Raw genomic sequence first — 21,344 nt, 5'->3', positions numbered from 1 at the left:
CTCTAACCATACTTCCTCAAGCACTAGGAAACATAAAGTGAACTTATGCGAAATCATTGATTTTAATTGAAATTAAAGCACGACTTGCATTGTGCTTTTCCAATTTGGGGCGCAAAGAACTGTTTTGTTTATTTGCTAATTTATGTACAATATCAGTGACAGTAGAACAATGTCAAAATACAGACAAAAGTATTGTCTCGTTTTTTCCTTCAAACAAAATTTGAGCATCATAGAAGAGGAATTCTTATCAAGCCCGTGCAGAGACGAAGTTTGGACCTGCCACGATAAAATAAGGCTAACTTAGACAATCATTGTTCACGTGTAGGTAAACATCAGTAGATAAACGGATGATAATGTATCGTAGGCAGTCTTATGCCTTTAAGGCATCACTTAAAATGATATGACTTCTTTAATAACTAGTACCATCAAAGATTAAAACTCAAATATCCTTTGGAATCTATCTTCTTCTTACAGTTCGCATTTCCCAATTGATGCATTATCCCAAGAAGGCCATTAGAAAGTTAACCCTTGCAGCGTTAAATGTGAGCCTACGAAAATGTCAAGAAAACAGACGCTGTAGCTTTAATTTTCCCAGCATAAGTTAGATTGCATTATTATAACTCACACCTCCCAATAGTTCGTGTTTACGTCTATCACATCAGAAACTAATATAGAAAAGATTTTTGCAGGAAAATTATACATTTATAGGTCTGATTTGTAGTATGACATTGGGCCTAGTGACAGTTGATAATTCTACAGTAGAAAATGTCTCCTTCTACAGTCATATGTAACCATTCTGATTGAAGTTAACTTTTAAAATTATCTGAAGCTTATTTTGTATGAGCCTAGTGTTATTTATTCTGTTGTGTTCCAAATGTTGTCAGTTGAGTGGCTGAGATTTAATTTTTATGTGCTACAGATGAAAACGTTGTGAGTTATGTTCTTAAACTATTCTGTTTAAGATGATCAACCACCACCTTTTAATAAAAATGACAACTAGTGTCTGAAACCTTCACAGTTAGAAATTCAAACATTTTGATCTATTTATACATTTAAAGTCTTTTACCAACACTGTGTTCACTAGCATGGCTTGAACAGATATCAGGCTCAATCATGACCTAGCTTCAATTTTTGACAATCTCAGTGGAAAAATCCATTGCAAATAAGAGGAACATTAATGTGAAAATATCATTTAAAGTATATTTAAATCTTTAAATATTACAATTTGAACAAGATATCATTGGCTTGCCTAATTTAAAAAGTTTGCCAAAAGTAATTTGGACTATTCAATTTAACTGAAAACAATGAAACGAACATTTCAAGTAAAACATTTATATATAGTGTACAAACATTATTTGGGCTGTGGTAATATAAAGGGGCAGAATTTCTCAAAAATAATTGTTTGATTTCTCAGGAGTAGTATATGCCTAATATATCGTATATATCTATGTTTCATAGTGAATATATTGGATGTTTGGCATCCATCCATCCATACTACATCTTTGAATTTCCTTTCTGAGATCCAGGAACTTAATTGGTCGATGTATAGTAAATATTGTTGTTCTACAGGCAATTCAATTAGTTCATACCCACTTTAGGTCTAAAATGATAAATCATTAAAACAATTTTATTTTGGGTTGATCAATTCAGAATTTTCTTGTGGTATGTATGCTAATGCTGCAGGAAAACATTTAACAACCAATGATGTCAACATCTACTGTCAATCAGTTTTTACTTTGAAATGGCTACAAAGAATACGTCTTTCTAATTTTATTTCTCAAATTCTTTTTGGGAGTGCCATTGTGAAAAATCACTAGCCTTTTATATTTAATCTGTACAGCCAATATCACAGTGCCTATTACTGGCAAATTAAAAGTATGTTGATATACAGATATAGTAAACTTCAATTCAATTAAACAGTTATACAAAATATCTTCCAACGTTTACATCTTTACAATAATTTCCTGCCCAGCTTTCCTTCCTTCATTTTCCATTCAGTGAATATCATCTCCGTCGCAATCAGAGTCATTAAATCCAACGCTGTTAGGTGTAAATATCCTCAAATCTTTGCAATATGCATTTCAGTGATGTAGATCCTTTGCTAATTTGCATTCCCAAAAACTGGAAAAATGTCTTGAGGAGCAAAAGATGTTGTCAGAACTATTTGTAGTACAGCCACGTATTGTTTCTTGCTTTGAACAAAATGTGCAAGTCACTACAAAATAGTGATGTTAATGATGATCACAATGCTAAGCATTCTCTATATCTATATATTATCACATGGTATGAACAGGTCTTCAAATATATGTATTGTGCCATCGATTTGATGAATACTGTCAGCCTGATGATGCTGATGAGCCATTGACAGATGATTTCCGTGCTCTGTTGTTGCTGAATGGGATCTGATGGTTGGTATTGAGGTTGGAGGAACCATTCATGGTAGTCGATATATGAGGAAAGTGTGGATGTGGAGACTGCCCTGGTGTACAGGGACTGGGCAGTGAGGATGATGTGGATGGTGCAGCAGCTGGGCTATTAGCCTTGTCACTCCCAGAGTCACTTTCTACCTCTCCACTGGTGTTATTTAATCCATCTTGTTGATGACCAATCTTAATTCTTTTGCATGTAGGCCGCACTCGATATTTTAGAGGAAGTGGTCCATTCTGAAATAAAATGCAAGGTATATTAGTAAGGATTGAAGGTCTGAAATTAAAATTTTGCTGGACCATTAGAATAGGTAGATTGGACTTACCCTCCTCCATGCGTAAATGTAGGCAATATCCATAAGTGTGTAATAATCTTTCAATGGTTCATCTTCATACATAACATCAATCTAGAGTGAAAATAATAAAATCATATATATTAAAGACAGCATTATTTACCCAACTGCTTTCTTTGATTATTACAAAATATAACACACCTCAGTACCGCAGACCTCATTGTAGTTTTATATAAATGTCAATGCATCACTGTAAAGAGTGAAACAAGTTCACATTACACTCCAAGTTATATGTATTGTTTTATTAACTCATAGTAAGTCACAACAACATACAATTGATTTCCACAAAATTAAGTAATCATGAATAGACTGTGAAGCCAAGTGAGAAAATTTAAAATCTGCCTTTCAGTCATGAATGATTTACATGTCAATTTTGACTAGGTGAGAAATAAAACAATTTGTCAACTTGCAAATAACTACGGCGTATTTATCCCTCCATTCACAGTCTCTCATTTTCCCCTTTTTTGGGTGGTCACATCTGATCCTTTGTGGCTGTTAGAAGCTGTTCCTTACATCAATGATTCGCTCCTTCTTAACACAACAGATGTGTTTGATTTTATATTTACTAAAATTTGGTGGGCAGTGATAAGCTAGCTAAATTAATTCAAAATGTTCTGGATGGTAAAATGATTAACCTTGGAAACATCTCCAGTGACACATTTAATTAACTTATATTTATTAAAATAAAAACAGGTTTAACTATCATTTTCAAAATCGCACTTCACAATATCATTTGTGCTATAGAAATAAAATATACCTCTTTCAAAATTGTATGCATATAATTTATATGTGTGCATGTGTACAGGGGCCTCCAAATCTCTTTATGTATAATATTTAAAATGCCACCGTAACATTTCAGAGCTGCACTGGGGCAGAAGAAATAAACAAACAAACAGTTGAATGCTCCACCTCCCAAACATAACTAGAAGTGATCTGTAAAAAAGTAAAATCTTTCAATATTACTTTTAATATTTGATCATAACAGAGTTTTCTTCTGAGATAGAACCCTATTTATTCCTTATTAGAAATCATCACTACTCTATAACTTTAATAAAGTGCAGCTCAATGTACCTGAAAGGTTTGAGGGATGTCCATTTTACTCCTCAGGAATTTTCTTAAATGCATCACAGTCATGGCTGCGGGGCACCGCAAATATCTCTTGTCATTCATCTAGAGAGAAAGAAAATAAAGATATGAGATATACTGGCATTGCATTTGTTGATAAAGTGAACATTTCAGTTACTTTAAATATTAGTAGCAGATTTGTCTATACAAATATATCCATCGTACATTAAAGGTGCTAAAACGTCTTTCTATTTAATTTGTTGATCTTTACTTGCTTAACTCCAGCTAAAATTAAATACGTTTGGCAAAAGAAATAAATGTAAAGGAGTCACAATTGACCATAATTACGTCACCTCATCTTTTGTCTTTTCTTTTTCTGCAGTTGCTTTTCGATCAGTCCTGTTATACAAGACAGTCTCCATTTAGTAATAAAAAATATGCAAAATCAAAAATAGTTTGTGATACAGTATATGTATTGTTTTGTATGATTGCTGTACTTACTTATTTTGTTCGTAGAATTCTATTGATAAGCTAATGATTTCATCATCTGTTATAATCCTCTTTTCTTCTTCTGTAACTTCACCCCTGTCTTCATTAGAGCCATTTGCTGCTATACAATTTTGAATGTTAAAGAAGCAGTGATTTCAGAATATTTTCATGTACTTAGAGCCAAGTGCTTCAATACTAATTTGGAAAATAAATCATCAGCAAATATAATTCTTATATTATTTTGAGACTACAAGATGTCAAAAGAAACCTATACATTAGAAATCACTTAAATCTGTGACACATTGTTTATATTTATGCTTTTAGTGGATGGGAAGCATGCCATTTTAGATGTCATTTAACACAGTTTAAGTTGTTCAAAGAGCATAAAGTAAATCACACTGGTATTAACTGAAAGATTAACTTTGCCATGCTGACAATTTAGTGTGAACACTAAAGGAGTAACAGCATAAAATTATCCTGATATGTACCAACTTAACAGAAAAATTAAAAACATAACACAAGTGTGGGTCTAAGCAGAATAGTCTCTATCACAACTATAAATACATTTTTATTGGATTAGACATAGATTTAAAAAATGATAGCAACAACTGTTGCTAGAGTTTAAGTTTTCAAAACTAAAAATAATTTACAAAATATATATAACAAAAAAACTGCAATAAATGCACCATGCCAACATAAATGTTGAAAGAAATCTTTTAAAAGTATCACTTTACTGTTTTGTGAAAAAACATAATTTTTTTTAAATGGAGACTAAAACCTGTCCTTTTTCAAAAAATTCTAGTATTATGTTTATTGTGAGAAAACAAAATCAATTAATGTTACCAGCACACACTTACCATCAGCAGAGGGATGGGAAGCATAGAAATCTCTTCTACGTTTCATTTCATCTATAAAGACAAAAGCCTATTAGTCATCTAATTGACAGAAAGAGGAATTCAATTCAAATGTAAATTTGTTTTATAAACAGACTGCTGCACTTACCTTTGAAAAGGCCAGGAACTAATTTATACACAATATCTTGTAAAGTCTTATCTGACCTAAAATGGATTTGAACATGACAGTCATATTTCACAAAGCTACAGAAAGACTTTATTCCACATAACATTCATCAATACAATTTCCACCTGCATAAGTCATAGCAGAATAATTTCTGTGAATGCCAAATAACTGTTTATTGTATTTGAACTTACAGTGTTCTAAAATGCAAACTATTTCTCACTTTTGATCCCTTGTATATGTTGCCATTTGTTAGATTAGAGAAATCCACATAAGTGCAACTATGTAGTCTGTAAACATGGTAGCATCATTTTGGTAAAAACTGTTCAGTTAACATGAAATTATCATAAGCTTTATTCAACTGATAAGTTTTGTTTATGTAGTTTTTAACAAGCAACTAGAAATATATCTGCATTTTCAATTTCAGTTCTGGAGATGTGTGCATTGATAAATTGGGGTAGAACTAATTGTATTTCTAGAACAGATAAGAAAGGTGTCATGCCTTGTATCATGTTTACTCATTTATACATAATACTCTCTGACCTATAAAAGTTTTGAATATAACACATATATTTTACAATGCCACAGGAACATTTTCCATCACATATTCAACATCATTTTCTTTCAGTAGAGTAATAGTAGAACTAAATTTAGTGAATCAAGTTTGCCTTGCTTTTGTTTAAACGTGAGAACTAGCAGAGTAATGTTTGTGGCACTGTTTCATGCTTACTTTGGACAATTGGAGATTTTTTTCATAAAATGTATCAAATTAGTAAACCTGGTTGATTGTGCAACTTGGGCAAAAGGACAAAACTTGCAGTAAATTTAGTCAGTTAACAATCAGACATTCTTTTAACTGCTATCATAACTAAAAAAGGCTTATATCCAATTTCAGTTCACTCAGCAGAAACATTGTATCTTTCGGTACAGTATTTCTAGATTAGTGCTGAATAATATCACTGAACATTACATGATCACAATTCTTGGAGCTTCAGCTATCAAAGTTTTCCAAATAACCCATTTTGTGTATTTCTTTCAAAACAGAATGTGAAAACATTACATTCTTCCTTCAATTATTGGCAATTACTTTCAAATGAGATGTTTAATATCAATAAAATAAAATTACAATTTTCTTAGATTCCAGTTTACAAAATACCCATATTAAGTGGGATAAACGCTTAATAAAGCATATCCCTGATCTTAAAGCTGTACTGCACCACAGGACGTGCGGTTTAGAAATGTATTACGTGAAAATTGTCTCACTAACCAACGTACATGAATACATATCATGTGTGTAGTTTGAGAATTGTGTTAGTGTCCATCTAACACGTATGTCAGCTCCGAGCAGTACAGTAGTTCAGTCATACTTCCCACAGAAGCACATTTAATGGTGTAATCAAATATTACGATTACCATAAGTACACGGATACATACCTAATGTTAAGAAGGGGCCTAGTTTTGTGAACTTGCACATCGCAAATAGGACAGTACTTGCTCGTTTCCAAGTAACGGACGATGCAGGTCTTGCAAACTGTGAATAAAAGCAGGACCTATACATAAACTGGTTGTAATGGTTGATTTGGTGACAAGAAAGATTCTGAAACGTCATTGTTGATATACTTTAATGCTTAGAGTATTGTGTTCTTTTCATTTCTAACATAAGCAAGCGGCCTGCTGAACTGCAGCATGTAGATATACTTACATGAATGTAGACACTCAATGATGGTTGTTGCATCTATGAAGTATCCTCCACACAACACACACATCAAGTGAGGATTCAGTTCTGTTATTTTGATTCGTGTTGTTCGGTGCATTTTCTGACTAAAATGGCCGCGTTCTGAAAGCTGAGCAGAAATACAACCCGTGTAAAAGGAATAGCTTTTCCTATTATGGAATTTCACTCCATATTAGGTTTACTGATTTGGTATATAAAGGTCCATATGATAAGTCGGATACAATCACTGAACTAAAAAACCACTGTTAGCATTCTCAATAGCAAGATACAAAATTGATAAATTATTTTCTAAAGCCACAATGATTAACAAATTATAATTTATGGAACAACTTTTACATAAAATGTTCGCGAAATATCAGGAAATCAGTGTTTAGGCATTTCTCTTCCCTCAATTGACTTAGTTCTTAATTGGCAAAATAGTAAAACAAAACCGTTTTGTAAAACTATTGATACCCCCCAAAGCTAAGCTTTTACTGAAATACTGACAAGCTGACGTACAGCAGCTGTAAATGAAGAGTTGTAAAAACCGTATTGCATTTGCCAAATCGCACCCAATTAATGAAAAGTGGCTAATCTATTAAAAGGCATACTAAATCATTTTCGTAATCTGACAGACTTTAAGATGATCTTATACAGACCACCTTTCCTCTGACCTCCACGGTGATTAATAAAAAAAACACAAACCAATTACATGCAGGTTTATGACAATGAATTTCGACTAGCACTCCTGATCATTCTTGTTGGCTTTGTTTCCTTCATGTTTAAGCATAACAAAACCGCCTTTTCTAGACTTTACTCCCAGATACGAAGCGGCTCTACCAAAACACACTTCTTTCCGCGAAACCCACATGCCTTTGGGCTCATATTTGCACCGTTTCAAGACGCGTCGGAATCGATGAAAATGTGTAATCAGACAAAGCGACTATTTATTCAGCAGAAACTGTCGTAATACAAGGATCATCAGATTTGTAATCACACGTTTTATGGTTGACATGAAACCGACGATTCTATAGCCCCGCGAAAAGCGAAACAGGAAGAATTGTGTTCTACAAAGCCATTTCCGGCAATTACATGTTCGTTGGAAATATTGTAATGAACATCGGGGTGCTGTATTAGTAATGTGATGTAGATACCAAAGCTGACCCGTTACAAATTTAATAAATAAAATAATGCTCGTGTACTACACGAGGGCCATTCTTAATGATCAAAAAGGCAAATTGACGTCTGCTGGTGCCCATACTCGACAATTCTTGCAGTTACTATAGCAACTTGGGTTACACTTGGCATTTCGCCAAAGGACCGAAAATAGAGCGAGCTTCTGTGGGGGACCCACAGCGTTCATGTGGAAATATCGCAAATTTAAAACCTACAACGCAATCACGATGAGAGGATGATCTGAGTAATCTAAACATGCAAATCTCACCGCCATTTCAAATGAGCCCTAACACAGCGCACATCATCGTTTTTTGGCTCTCCTTGAGATAGTCTCCACGTCGACACTAGCTTTAAGTAGTGGCTTTTGTGATCACACGATTTTCTTCTGCAAACGCCTGTCTCCTTTCCAGAGCGGCTAATGGGTAGCTGCAGTTCCACAACAGAGGATCACTTTGGTAGAGCACGCCTATGATTAATAATTAATTAATAAGTGATCAGGAAACAGGAATTGATAAAGATTCAATGTTTTACTAAACTTTGGGGGGTTTGTTGCTCATTGAAAATGTAAAAACAAAAAGGAACCAGTTTGCTTTTCTTAAGAAACCAGCAAGAAAACTGACAACATGCAAATAACTATGTGACGCAAGAATTCAGAAGACGCACAGAGCCAGGGCAAATAAACAGCAGGCATTTCCCACCAGATGAAAAAAGTGATTATTTGTCGCACTTATTTACAGTACCTATAACACTATATACACAGTTAAAATAATTAAATTCATTACAGTTTATGTATATTTGGTTTAAGAAAGCAAATTTTACCCACAGCGCCGACGCGCGACGTTTCGAAGTAATCAAACTGCATTCGGTCATAAACAATCAGCATTTCTATATTCTTTATGTTTCAATTGGCGTTGAGACACAATCAAACGATGTACAGATTTCAGTGAAGTTTCAGTAATTTCCCCTTCAGGCCGTCTAACACAACAAACAGAACTCAACAGAAGTTCTCCATTTATTCCAATCTAACCGTTTTACACGGATGTCCTGCCTCCACTCATGTACCGAATCTCACAAAAGGCACCCGTTTTCTCATTTAGTTGCAGAAACTGCGGCACGTTTATCCATTTGCAGTTCGCATACTTGCTTTTAGCCGGCTCTCGCTGTCAAGTACCGTAGTTCCATTCCGCGGAAGAGAGAGAAAAAGGAAAATAAAAACAAACCACGTGTTCCAAAATGCTCCACTCTCACCATCAGACTCGTGATCGGCCCCTCTTATCAGAGTGAGATCAACAGAACTGGTGTGGGTTTAGCTGATCGATAGATTAACTACTTCATCAGTAAAGCCTTCATCACGGACTGACAAGGCAACCATGGTGTATACATAGATATATATCCATGTAAAGGAACATGTTTTATTTCAGAGATCCGTGAGCTTCCGTTTATGCTAGATAATTCATTTCAGCTGTGAAACTTTGTGTTTCCCTGATTATGTTTTAAGCCCGGTGTTCTTTATTATCAGCGGGATATACAATAAGCCTTCATAATACTGTACTCACACCATCCCAAAGCAACAAAGAAATCAATGTTGAAGCTGCATAAAATACAAAAGCAATGTAGACCGTTTGACACATGGATCTTCAAGATACTGTATAAGAGAACCCATGTTTCAAAAATGCATACATTATTCTAGGACATCCAACAGTAATCCTGAGAAAACTATGGTCTATTGCAATATAACCAACTGTGGTGTCCTGCATGTATATTACAAAGAAATCTAAAGTCAACTCCAATCAAAACATCGCCACCACTACCTACATACACACACAAACACCATTTTTGAAAACTACATTAAATCGGAACTATAACTCAGAACAGAATATTAAGTTATTAACTAAAACTAGAATTTCGCATAGCTAAAATCAAACTCACGGTTAACAGGAGTACTGTAATTTGCACTGTTTCATTTCCCTTCAATGAACATTCAGATTTTGGAGCAATCAAACTATTAGAAGAGAAACAACGTTATTTGTCTGCATCTAGCTCTTAGCTGCTCTCAAGTACCTGTTCTCAGTACATTCGCTTAAGTACATCACAGTAGAAATCATTCTGTAATATTAACAAAATCCTATATGGCGGAAAGGACACGTTTATTTTGTGTGTGTGCATGTGCGTGTGTTCTCACAATTTCAGTTGTCCTTGTCAGTTGCTGCTTGCTTGGGATAAGCCAAAAAGATTTTGCGGCCAAGGCCATTGTGTCTCCTTACTCAACATACATTCGGTATCCACACAAGCAAATCATAATCAGATTGTATAACAGCTCTTCGCCATCCACCACCACCCCCCATCCCCATCCCCACCCCGCCCGCACTCCCTTCCCTTCCCCACCACTACCGCCATCATCACCATCAACACCAAGACAACACAGAACTGGGACTGTAAACGACGCCAACACGTTCTCGAAATCCACTCTAATAAATCCAACTGGGCAAAAAAGGGGAAAACACTTACTCCCACTCATACCCAGAAAACCTCGTGCTCTGCCTGGAAAATCAGTGCTGTCAAAATGATACAGTCCTGGTTACCAATTATAGAAAATAAATGTCCACAAATAGGCATGAAAAAAGTCTCAACATCTTGATAGTCGGTTATGTCAAAGCTTTACATGCTTCTTGTTTGTTTATTTACTTCTAACACCACACGCACTGTACAAGGATCCGAAGGGCACCGCCACCAACCGCCATGTTTACCGTCAAAATCCAAAGAAGTACTCTTAAGAAGTTAAGTTCAGAAAACACAGCACACTCGACTTTTTACCCAAACAGTCACCTAAGCACATTCCTTACCCTGTATGGATCCTAACTCTATAAAATCGTTCCACTAGGTCCCCCGTTTGATGTCAAAATATACATTTGTAACTGAGCTGACTAATAACACTTTGCTGGTACAGCAGCAAATTTCCACCATGGTCAATTTTCAAAGATATCTCAATAAAAACCCGCGACAGTTCGAACCTCCCAACTTGCAATGATCGAAAGTATAAATATTATTCCCTCGATACAAACGAGCAGAAAGGTCGCAGACTCAAACGCCGCGGAGAATCGAACAAAAATTTTGCAAATGAAGTGGGTAACGAAACTGAGTGGAAATCAGGACGGCGACGAGCCGCTGAGTTGCTGTCAGCCTTAAGAGCGAGAAGAGAGCAAGAGAGAGAGAAAAGAGAGAGAGAGAGAGGCAGCATCGGGTGCATTTCAAACAGCCAAATCGGCCTCAAGCCGCGACCGGAATGTACCTGGGAGATCTTTTCTAGACAGTGCCGCCTTGGAGCGAACATGCCCGGGGCACGGCGACTCCCGGCTACAGCCTGCACCCCGCGGAAAACAATGAAAGTTGTAGATCAGGGGGAAAAAATGAATCGCAGCCAAGCGGCCATCTTGCATGAACTGCAGACGCTGTCAATTGCAATCGCAGAGGCTGCAGCTTAGAGAGAGAGAGAGAGAGAAAATAACATTCGTTAAACGCTGGCCCTTCAACCCACACACCGACCCTGGCAGGACCCGATCCGCACCCTTGCAATATTTCTTCAACCGATTCTACCTGGTTCCGAGGCAGCGAGGCGGCTGGGCTATTCCCGGTTGTAGAAGTTGAAAAAAAAAACCCACCCCCGAAGCCCAGTGATGGGTGCCGTGAAACTGACACCGTCCCCAAAATGGCTCGAGTTCGACCGCCCCGCTCCGTCACGTGGTCTCATTCCTTAAGGGTGGCCTGGGAATTAGAGTCGGTGTAATCAGAGCCGACCCCCCTCCACCTCCAACACCACCCATCTACCCCTTCAAAAAAAAACACGAAATAATAATGCACCCTCTACCAGCTTCACACATCAGCTCCAGTTCCATTCCAATATCAACACGCTTTTAAAAAAAATCTCTACATGCCGCCGAGTAAAATAAAAGTCTCGTGGTTTCGATACAAAAAGATTATTATATAATAAAATATGATGGCAAACTTCATTTCAATCTTCTACCACATTTGAGAATATATGTCAACCAACAGATCAAATGAAAGCTTCCCTTTCTACAGATCTGTACGCTGGTATTTTTTTAAACTATCTATAGAATATCATGCGATGATATTGCTAACCGATGATGTATAGAAACTTCATTGGGTTGCGGCTGAGGATTGGTAGCGAGGCGACCCTATTTTGATCCAAATTTTCCATTTGAAACATTTTGTTGTATTGTTTCCAGCGTCATGATTCTTCCCAGCACAGAGCAACTACAGTCACTAGAACGTGGACGAGTTCCTAGAACCGATTCACTTCACACAATCTCACTTCTCCGTACTGTTCGACCGCAGGTTCCCTGATAAAGTCGACTTTATTGCGTTCTTTTTAAATGTGGCAAACAGAAACAAACGCAAATGCGTTTCGAACGGGGGAAACCCCACTGTTAGATGTGGCAGCAAACGAACTGACAGACATTTTGTAAATACGTTTATTTAAAGTTTAAGTAAGTCCCCACCAGAGGAACAGGAAAAAGCCTCCGTTGTGCTTCCAAACACAATTTGCATTTATCATTGCTGTTTCCTAAATCCTTCAGCAAGTCTTGTCATCAAATTCCACTGTTGGCACGAACACAGAAGACAATAGCCGCCAAAATTACTTCCAAGATGCGAATATAATATATAAAAAATTAGACCGAGTTCATAGTTGCCGTTCTTCCCCACCACCCCCCCCCAAAAAAATCCACCAATCTGGCAACTGTAAAAGATGCTTAATGTCGAGTGAATGAGAGATCTCTTCAAACTGTAATTTTTATTCACAGAATCGGTACACATAGCACAGACATTTATAAAGCGACTTAACAATTACCATAAGTCAAAATATTGACAAATACAAAATCTAACGTGACTGGAGATTTCAAACAAACACGAAAGGATGTAAAAGACTTAAAGAAAATACCAAACAAAATACCGCACACTTCAGGAAGCATCTCTTTATTATGGGAAAAAAGTGATTATATATGTATACATATATAAATATATACACAATGAAACACGACAAATATACAAGTCTGATACAGGAAAACTCGCTGCCGCCACAAGCATTTTATTCAACTATAAGGCGGAATTTTATACATTCGCCAAATGCAAAGTTTGAACGATTTATAGATTCTCTGCTGTTCACATCTCTTGCATAGAACCTGGAAGCACGCAGGTTTTGGCGGATTCCTTTTATGCCACCCACAGCCTCGAGTTCAATCGCGGTCCCCACAGCTCCATCAATTACAGCTGACTCGCCTTCTCCATGCTTTTAGCCGCATCCTTCAATTTTCCCAAAAGATCCTACAATAGGAAAACAGATTTTTAAAATTACACACACACACAAAAAGAAGTCAAATTTATTCCACCAACAGTGGAGAGAGCAATATTTTATTGGAGAGGCACATTTTAAATCTTTTTCCAGGAATTCACACGCACAGTAAGGTATTACACAGAATGCAACTTTGCAAAGTATTTTTAAAAATACATAGAGTCACTAAAATATCCGTTAATCATACAGTAGATTTTCCCGTTAAAAAAGGAACAATTCAAAGGTATTAGGATCGAAGTCGTTTCTTCAACGCGAGGATACATGGGCTATGCTTCAGCTACATTCCAAAATTGAAGACTTTTATTTAAAGTACTAACGATGTCAAGATTTAGAAATGCATAATTGAACTTAAAAAAAAATCCAAGCTTCAGGCGACAAAGGTTAAAAGAAAATGCTATCTTGCTGAACTTCTCACGGAGCAGACGAGTCATTCCGACAACAAAATTTTATATTTTAAAGTATTAATATTCGTATTGCTTTGTAACATTTAGCGTTTTTAAAAAAAAAAGATTGCTTTTCGTAAAATACCTCAATAGTAAAAATGCCGACCGCCGTGGTTCTTAACAATGTGAGCAATTTTTGCAAACTAAAACGGGGTGGCTCAGTGGACTACTGAACGTTGCAAAATAAACTAACAAACGGGGGCATTAGTAACAATGTGGAAAGTTGTAGAGACGAATAGTTATTTACACTAAACAGTCCAAATCAAACAGGTGGTTTCACCACACAATCAAATCCAGAGAACTCCAAGGTAATGCAAAGTCTCTTTGGCCCTTCAATTGTAAAACATTAGTTATAGATAAATTTATTTGAACTAGGATGCAATCTAAACTTAGCACTAAAAATGCAAAATAAGTGGGGTAAATTCGCTGACGGGTTAATCTTTTCATAGAAAAAAATTATAGTAAATAATGAAGTCTGGAATCGATCCCCAGTAAAAGTGTCCGTAAAAATCGTCGCACAGGAAGAAAAAATTGTCTCAACAGAAAAGTTGGTGGATCTTAAAATCAATATAGTTGACATTTTAAATGAGTTTGCATTTTTATGAAGAGACTCAAATGAAAATTGATCTTTGGCCAATATGTAACTTGCATTTTAAGTCACCCCACAATGTACTTTGTTTTCTAATAACCCACGTCACTTAAATTGCATTCCAGAAAGTGAGTAAATGACACTTCTGGCATCAGTCCATCGAACCATATATAAAAACTCGGAGGTCTTACAATTCGGCCTAAAACGAAAATGCAACAATCAGGGAACTTCAATCTTGACATGGGGGGAGAAAATCATCGACATTTTGTATAAGAGATAATGTTTTGTTAGAATACCTGCAATTGCTCCATTGTACAACTGAAAGTAATATCCTGAGCTGGCCTGGACTCACCATTCTGTAAAAGGTTAAAGCAATATTAAGCCGTGCTAAATAAGCAATTCAAACGCAGAAAGCATTATCTGCTTATTTTAACCCTTACCTCAACATTTAAGGTTAATAAATATGCAGGCTGATTGACTTTGTGAAGATGGTTATTCTGAAATACATATCAAAACATTGGATTAGCCCGGATGTATACCATAACAAAATAATTGGAGGAAAGTTTGTGTCGGGCTACTATGAAATACAAACGTGAAAAGTTGACATTTTGCGTTTGTTTTACCCTAATGTGATATTCGAGGCGCCAAGATGCATCAATGATATGAGAAGGAAATCTTCCTATGCTGCAACATATTTAAAAGGAACAAAAATTAACGCATTGTAGAAAAAGTTAAATACTACAATCTAACTATTCCTATTTTGCACTTTCCCAGTGAGTCAGATCCCCCCCCCCCCCCACCCACCCTCAAAGTCAGTAGTTTAACAGAGTTTCATCCAAATAGTCGTTTTGGCACAAATCTTCCAGGAAAAATCAATTCCAACCAAATCTAACGTTGCGTTGTTGTGGAGATACTGTTCACTGTAAATCCGCTCAAAAACAAAGCGAGGGGGTAAAAATAAAAAGTTCGACTTCAATGGAAATAAGATAGCGAACTGTTCGTTAGAAGCCGAATTCGCTTTATATTTATCCTTTAGCTTGTAAACAGGAGTCTAAAAAAAACCTTCACCTTTCTAATAAATTTATTGGCTAACATTTTGCAGATAATACACTAGATGTCAGAACACGGATTTAAAAAAAGGCTAATTAACAAAGATGCAAGTGCTGATTTGTTAAAATAGTTGGACAGTTTTAGATTCTTGTCTCCTCTATATTTTTCGAAGTGTTATTAGCATATGCTGCCGGGGTGCATGAGGAAACAGGACTTTATCTCTCTTCCAGATGAATTAAAAGGGGGCGGGGGGAGCAGGCATTCAAAAATCACTACAAATCCGCATTCAGCTCTGGATTGGCACGAGTGTTAAAATAATTAAATGCAACAAAACAAGTTAATAGAATTTATGATCCAGAAGTGACATGTACAGTTTTAGGCGAATGACATGTCAAAATATTCAGTGTTGGACACACGATATATTGTCAGTTGAACCAAAGCAAATCTAAATATAGTCTTGGAAGTATTTCAATTGTTGTAAACTTTTACTAAGCTACTCATACTAGAACTTCTGTGCATTTACAAGGTGGACAATTGAATGATTTTATGATAAACAATTTGGGTTATGATTATGTCTATATAAAAAAGGGACTGATACAACATTTCAATTTATAGATATCAAACCCAAGATGCAACCCCCCCACACCGCTCCCACCCACGCCCACAGGCAGTGACATAGCACCAGACAACTACGCAAATATAATTAACACTCACCCTCCTAGTAATGTTTCCACTTTATCTTTGTTTTTCTAAATAGCAAAAGGGAATACAGGAGCTTAGCCGCATTATTAAAGCTACAATGTTAGCTTCGGTTAATATATTTTCAGTAAACGTATAAAATCTAGGTGCTCGCTGTATTTTGCTTGTACAAACGTGTTCTGACAAATTCATATGGAACTACAAGGTCACAACCCTTCAATGACGCCTCCTTAAAATCAGTGATCTACATTGTTAGTTGTACACAAGAAAGTCAGTAGGTTGGTTGCAATAAAACAGAAAGTGAACCATTTGCCTGGTTGCGTTACTTCGTATTCTTTTCGTTGCAAATTCCTAAACTACAGCACTTCCAAAAATTTTACAAACGCACAGTATACGTGACACCAAACCTGGTATGCTGCACAAAATATGTCTATTCTTTCTCCTCCAAATCTACAGTCTTCAAGTAACGTGCTGGAATTAAAGAACATGAGTTACAAAATGCCTCCACACCCGAAAACATTAAACTGAATACACAATATTCATAAATCTTGGACATGTAACCTTATAGTCGATTTGTCGGCGTTTTGTTTTCCTGCCTCCAATATACAGGTTGCGATGGCTACATGGCATTGTTTCAGCAAAGTCAAGTCCAAATTTCCCAGCTTTAGATGGTCTGTATAACAATGGTAGATTATAAATGACTCTCAATGTGATTTCCACATAAAACGTAAAGCTTTCCACCTATTACAGGCCTGCGCCTGGTCCAGCACGTACATGACATTTAGTAATAATGAAATTATTTTGTCTGCTACTTTATAAACCAAAACATATGGCCGTTAGCTCTTGGGAAAATTAAGTACAACATTTTATTCTGTTTATACCGAATTACTTTGATAAATTGTGCCTTCAGTGATAACAACCACATACAGTCACTGAGAGAAAGTTTTTTTGCCTGCTTTTACTTCCACGGAACATATTGGGACCTTAAATACTTGTTAAAGAACCCAGATAAATCAGAATACAGTTTCAGTCGGCAACCCTGATGCATTAGGCCCAGGATATTTGTCCACAACAATGAACAACATGCAGACTCAATGCACATTTCGCGCCGTCAAGCCGACAGCTCAAGAACAAGGAATCAGTCAACAGAAACACATTTGGCAAATAACACATTGTTAAAAATGTTATTTATAACTGGATTCGGGAACATTGCAACACAGAGCCGCTTGCAAAGGAACAACCCGACCGTGTCCTTCCTGCATTAAATCAGTAAAAGAGCCAGCAGCCGCTCTCCACAAACAGCTCGAAAATACACGCTCACCTAATACTGTTTCGTCTGTTTGTGGGTTTATGAGGCTCTCGAAAGCAGCTTCCACTAAAATGTGGAATGTTTTGTTGGAGAAGTGGCTGGGATCGGCCAGCAATTGCAACCCTTTCAGCACGTACTCTGGCAGCTCCATTGTGCTGTACTGACCTTCGACACAGAGCCACGTGATCGAGCTCAGCTGATCCACGCGGATGTGACAGTGTTAGCAATGAACTGAAGCAGCAGAATATCACCACACTCTGCTCCAACAAGTGAAAAGCCTGCTCACTACGAAATTGCTTTCACTTAGTAGCCATTCATACAGAAATATAAACATAAATAGCGTGCAAAATGTAGAGACGTAATTGTTTTATGCAATACTGTGAAAATATTCTTGCGAGCTATTTCCGCAAAGCGTTGCACAAATTAAGGCCAGTGCATCATTATTGTCATCGCACAGGGCATTTAAACCAGAATTTTAACATTCAAAGATGCAACAAGAAGATAAAATGCCAATTTTATTGTTAAGTAAAACAATAAAACATTTATAAGCAGATTCTACATCCATGAGTGGAGCATTTACTACCACGTGGATAGGATCAGTCTGGTGCTGATCAGTGTAACTTCTACATATAAATGTATGTAATTGTAAATGTAATCGTGTATTTTACTGCAGCAGCTGTAGAGAACATGATGAAATAACTGATTAAGCCCGGTTACGTAGTTATCGCACAGGGCATAGTGAAACGAACCGTCTACATTCGCTTAATAGGATCTTTTATATTTTTCTTTCCCTTAATATAATTTACCATTTAACAAGGGCTTTGGTGCAATTAATCAGGTACTTCTAGCATACATCAAATGTTAGCCAATTATCCACTATAAATACCAGCACTAAACTGAGAGTACTGGGTTAACAAGCTAATCATTGTGTTGTACTCTAGATTTTGTGTTTGTTAAATGTGTTTTTTCCTAACAGAAAACAATATTATAACTCTGTGGAGCTTTTATTGAGTCAACATTTATTCACTGGTGTTCATCAGCTGTAGAATAACCACAGCCAGAGCAAAATCACCCAATTAGTTGGAGACTACTGAAAATTGTCTTCATGCTATTGTTATATGCTCATAAATATGACGTGTAATGCAGAAAAGAGACACAAGACTGATCTGTACAATTAGAAGACTGAATTATGAGGAGAAACTGGACAAGTTTGGACTATTCAAGCTTGAAAGGATGTGATTGTTCTCAATGAGTCATGAATTTTGTCAAAAAGATGGTGATAAGAAATTTTTTTAAGTGGAGAGAGAAATGGAGGGTGTAAGGCTTTACTACCAATGACAGGTAACAGGAGATGGAAATCCACTGAAGGTCAAAGCTGGAGGACCAAAGGGTGCAGGAGGAATATATAAGGCTGGAGAAGGTTGCAGAGGTAGTTTGGACGGAGACTGTGGAGGGACTTGAAAATGAGGATGTTAAATTAAATACTTTGGGAGACATAGTAGGTCAGTGAGGATGAGCAAGTGGAATTTAGTTTGGATATTTGCCTTTTGAACAGGTTTGATAAAAGGTGGAGGGTAGGAGACTGACATTGCAGAAATTGAGTCTAGTGATAACAAAAGCATGGATAAGGATTTCAGCAATGGTAGGATAAGATCTGGGTGAAAATAGGCAATATAGTGGAGGTGGGAGTAAGTGGTCTTGCTGATGGATAGGATGTTGGGTTTGAAGCTCAGCTGTAAAAGAAATAGAAGTCCAGCATTGTGGAGTGAAGCTTCTGATGAAGATTAGTTAAAGGAAATTTAGATTCATCCATTACTTGGTATCTGTCAAAACAGAGGTAGTCATGGACTAGGATTCTCAGTCCTGATGTCTATCCAATGACCACTGCTGTAAAATATATGTTTGATGGAATTGGATAAGCACAGTTGTGATGTTCCTAAGGTTGAATTATCGAACAACATTCAATGTCCAAGCTCAGTGTGGGTCTGTGTGGTATCATCTTTGAAATAGTATCCCTACATGAGGGATTACCTTCATGACAAGAGGGAGAAAAAGTGGAAAGTAAATTTAATTATAGCACCCCTCAAATATATTAGTCAAAATGCACTGAAGCAGTAAGTGATAAAATGTAACCAATCCCTAAATCAGTTTTTATTGTATTTTATATAAATATAAAATCATAGTCTTCTGTGTTAATCCAAAATGGAGAGCAAATGAATGAGTTACTTATCAATTTTCTCAGCTTTCTTTGAACTTGGTGGCAGTATCAAGCACTGTCAGATCAGTTATAGGTTAGATTAGATATAGGATAAAGAAGTATTTTCTCTGCAATAAGACTCTGCCTAAACCCCAACTTGAGGTGTGTACTTGTTTGTAGTGGCAGGAATGCTGGTGTGCTCCTAGTGTGATATTTTTATTTCCCACACTCACCATCCATCTCAGTGACACTGTATCACCAATACTGAATAATGGACAGGACTGCTTTTGTGTTCCAGAACTGTGTACAGTAGGAGCTGAGTTGCAATTCTGTGTAGGATGGTTCCTAGAGAAGAAACGTTCATCCCACTGATCTTGGCTTCTATTTAGCATCAATATGAGTAGGTAGTATATATGCAATTATCCATTCACTATCATTTTAGTATGCTCAACAATGCATTGCTTCATATAGTGCATGAAACTCCTCTACTTTGTTTCAACAAAGTCCTAACTTAAACCTCCGTAAACAACACCTACTGGCAGAATAACTTTTTTCCCCATTTTTCACAATTTGTAATACCCTATAAACCCAGCCAAGAAGTCAAAGAAAATGCTCTTTCTAACTCATTGTGCCATCTGGATCCCCAAGAATGATTTTATCATTGCAATTAGTTCAAAACTGGTTGTTAAATAATCATAGTAATATTTGAAAATACGAACCTTAAAGAAGTGAGACCAAATTATTGCAAAATACTGTGGATGCTGGAAATCTGAAATAAAAACAGGAAGTGCTGGAAATACTCAGCAGGTCTGGCAGCATCTGTGGAGAGAAAAACCGAGTTAATGTTTCAGGTCTGTGACCTTTCACAGAATTGGCAAAGATTAGAAATCAATGTATGATGTCTGACCCTAGTACAGCACTTTTGTATTGTATGTGATTGTTGGACTGCTGATTTTGATAGTGTGTTAGGTCTTTTTTCTTATACTCATTTTTCTGGTCTTTTGCTGTTTGTCTGCTGTTGTTCCTATGTAAGCATATGGTCTTTTGATCTGGTTCAAATCATGTTCAGGCTGATGGATGAAAATCTTTCTTTATTAACTGTAAGGATCCTATGCGAACAAGCAATGAAGCCACAGCCAAAACTGTCCACAATTTAGCACAACTTGAAATCAAAATTGGCAGTACAACTCTGACAGCCCAAAAGGAAAGCAGGTGTGGAAAATGGGAGGGAAAAAAGAGTTATTCTGCAGTAGGGATTAGTTTAGAGATACAGCACTGAAACAGGCCCTTCGGCCCACCGAGTCTGTGACGACCATTAACCACCCATTTTATATTAATCCTACACTAATCCCATATTCCTACCACATCCCCACCTGTCCCTATATTTCCCTACCACCTACCTATACTAGGGGCAATTGCTAATGGCCAATTTACCTATCAACCTTCAAG

The 21,344-nt window shown here is 36.7% G+C and overlaps 1 protein-coding gene across 1 annotated transcript; it reads right to left on the bottom strand.

The window, feature by feature from the left end:
- Nucleotides 1-1,180: 1,180 nt before the first annotated feature.
- Nucleotides 1,181-17,901, bottom strand: LOC137380929 (polycomb complex protein BMI-1-like). Its single transcript, XM_068053339.1, has 18 exons — nt 17,711-17,901; nt 16,951-17,062; nt 16,797-16,860; nt 16,405-16,439; nt 15,264-15,324; nt 15,081-15,137; nt 14,937-14,996; nt 13,525-13,580; nt 11,530-11,632; nt 7,053-7,194; nt 6,785-6,881; nt 5,336-5,391; nt 5,191-5,241; nt 4,346-4,454; nt 4,198-4,243; nt 3,851-3,949; nt 2,753-2,833; nt 1,181-2,663 (listed from the first exon to the last, which is right to left on the bottom strand). The coding sequence occupies exons 1-18, from the start codon at nt 17,847-17,849 to the stop codon at nt 2,337-2,339; spliced, it is 1,695 nt and encodes a 564-aa protein (XP_067909440.1). The 5' UTR covers nt 17,850-17,901; the 3' UTR covers nt 1,181-2,336.
- Nucleotides 17,902-21,344: the final 3,443 nt, after the last annotated feature.

The sequence above is a fragment of the Heterodontus francisci genome, chromosome 2 (genome assembly GCF_036365525.1).
Source record: "Heterodontus francisci isolate sHetFra1 chromosome 2, sHetFra1.hap1, whole genome shotgun sequence".
Taxonomy (NCBI): domain Eukaryota; kingdom Metazoa; phylum Chordata; class Chondrichthyes; order Heterodontiformes; family Heterodontidae; genus Heterodontus; species Heterodontus francisci.
The sequence above is the reverse complement of the archived record's forward strand: the minus strand, read 5'-3'. Positions and strand labels throughout refer to the sequence as shown.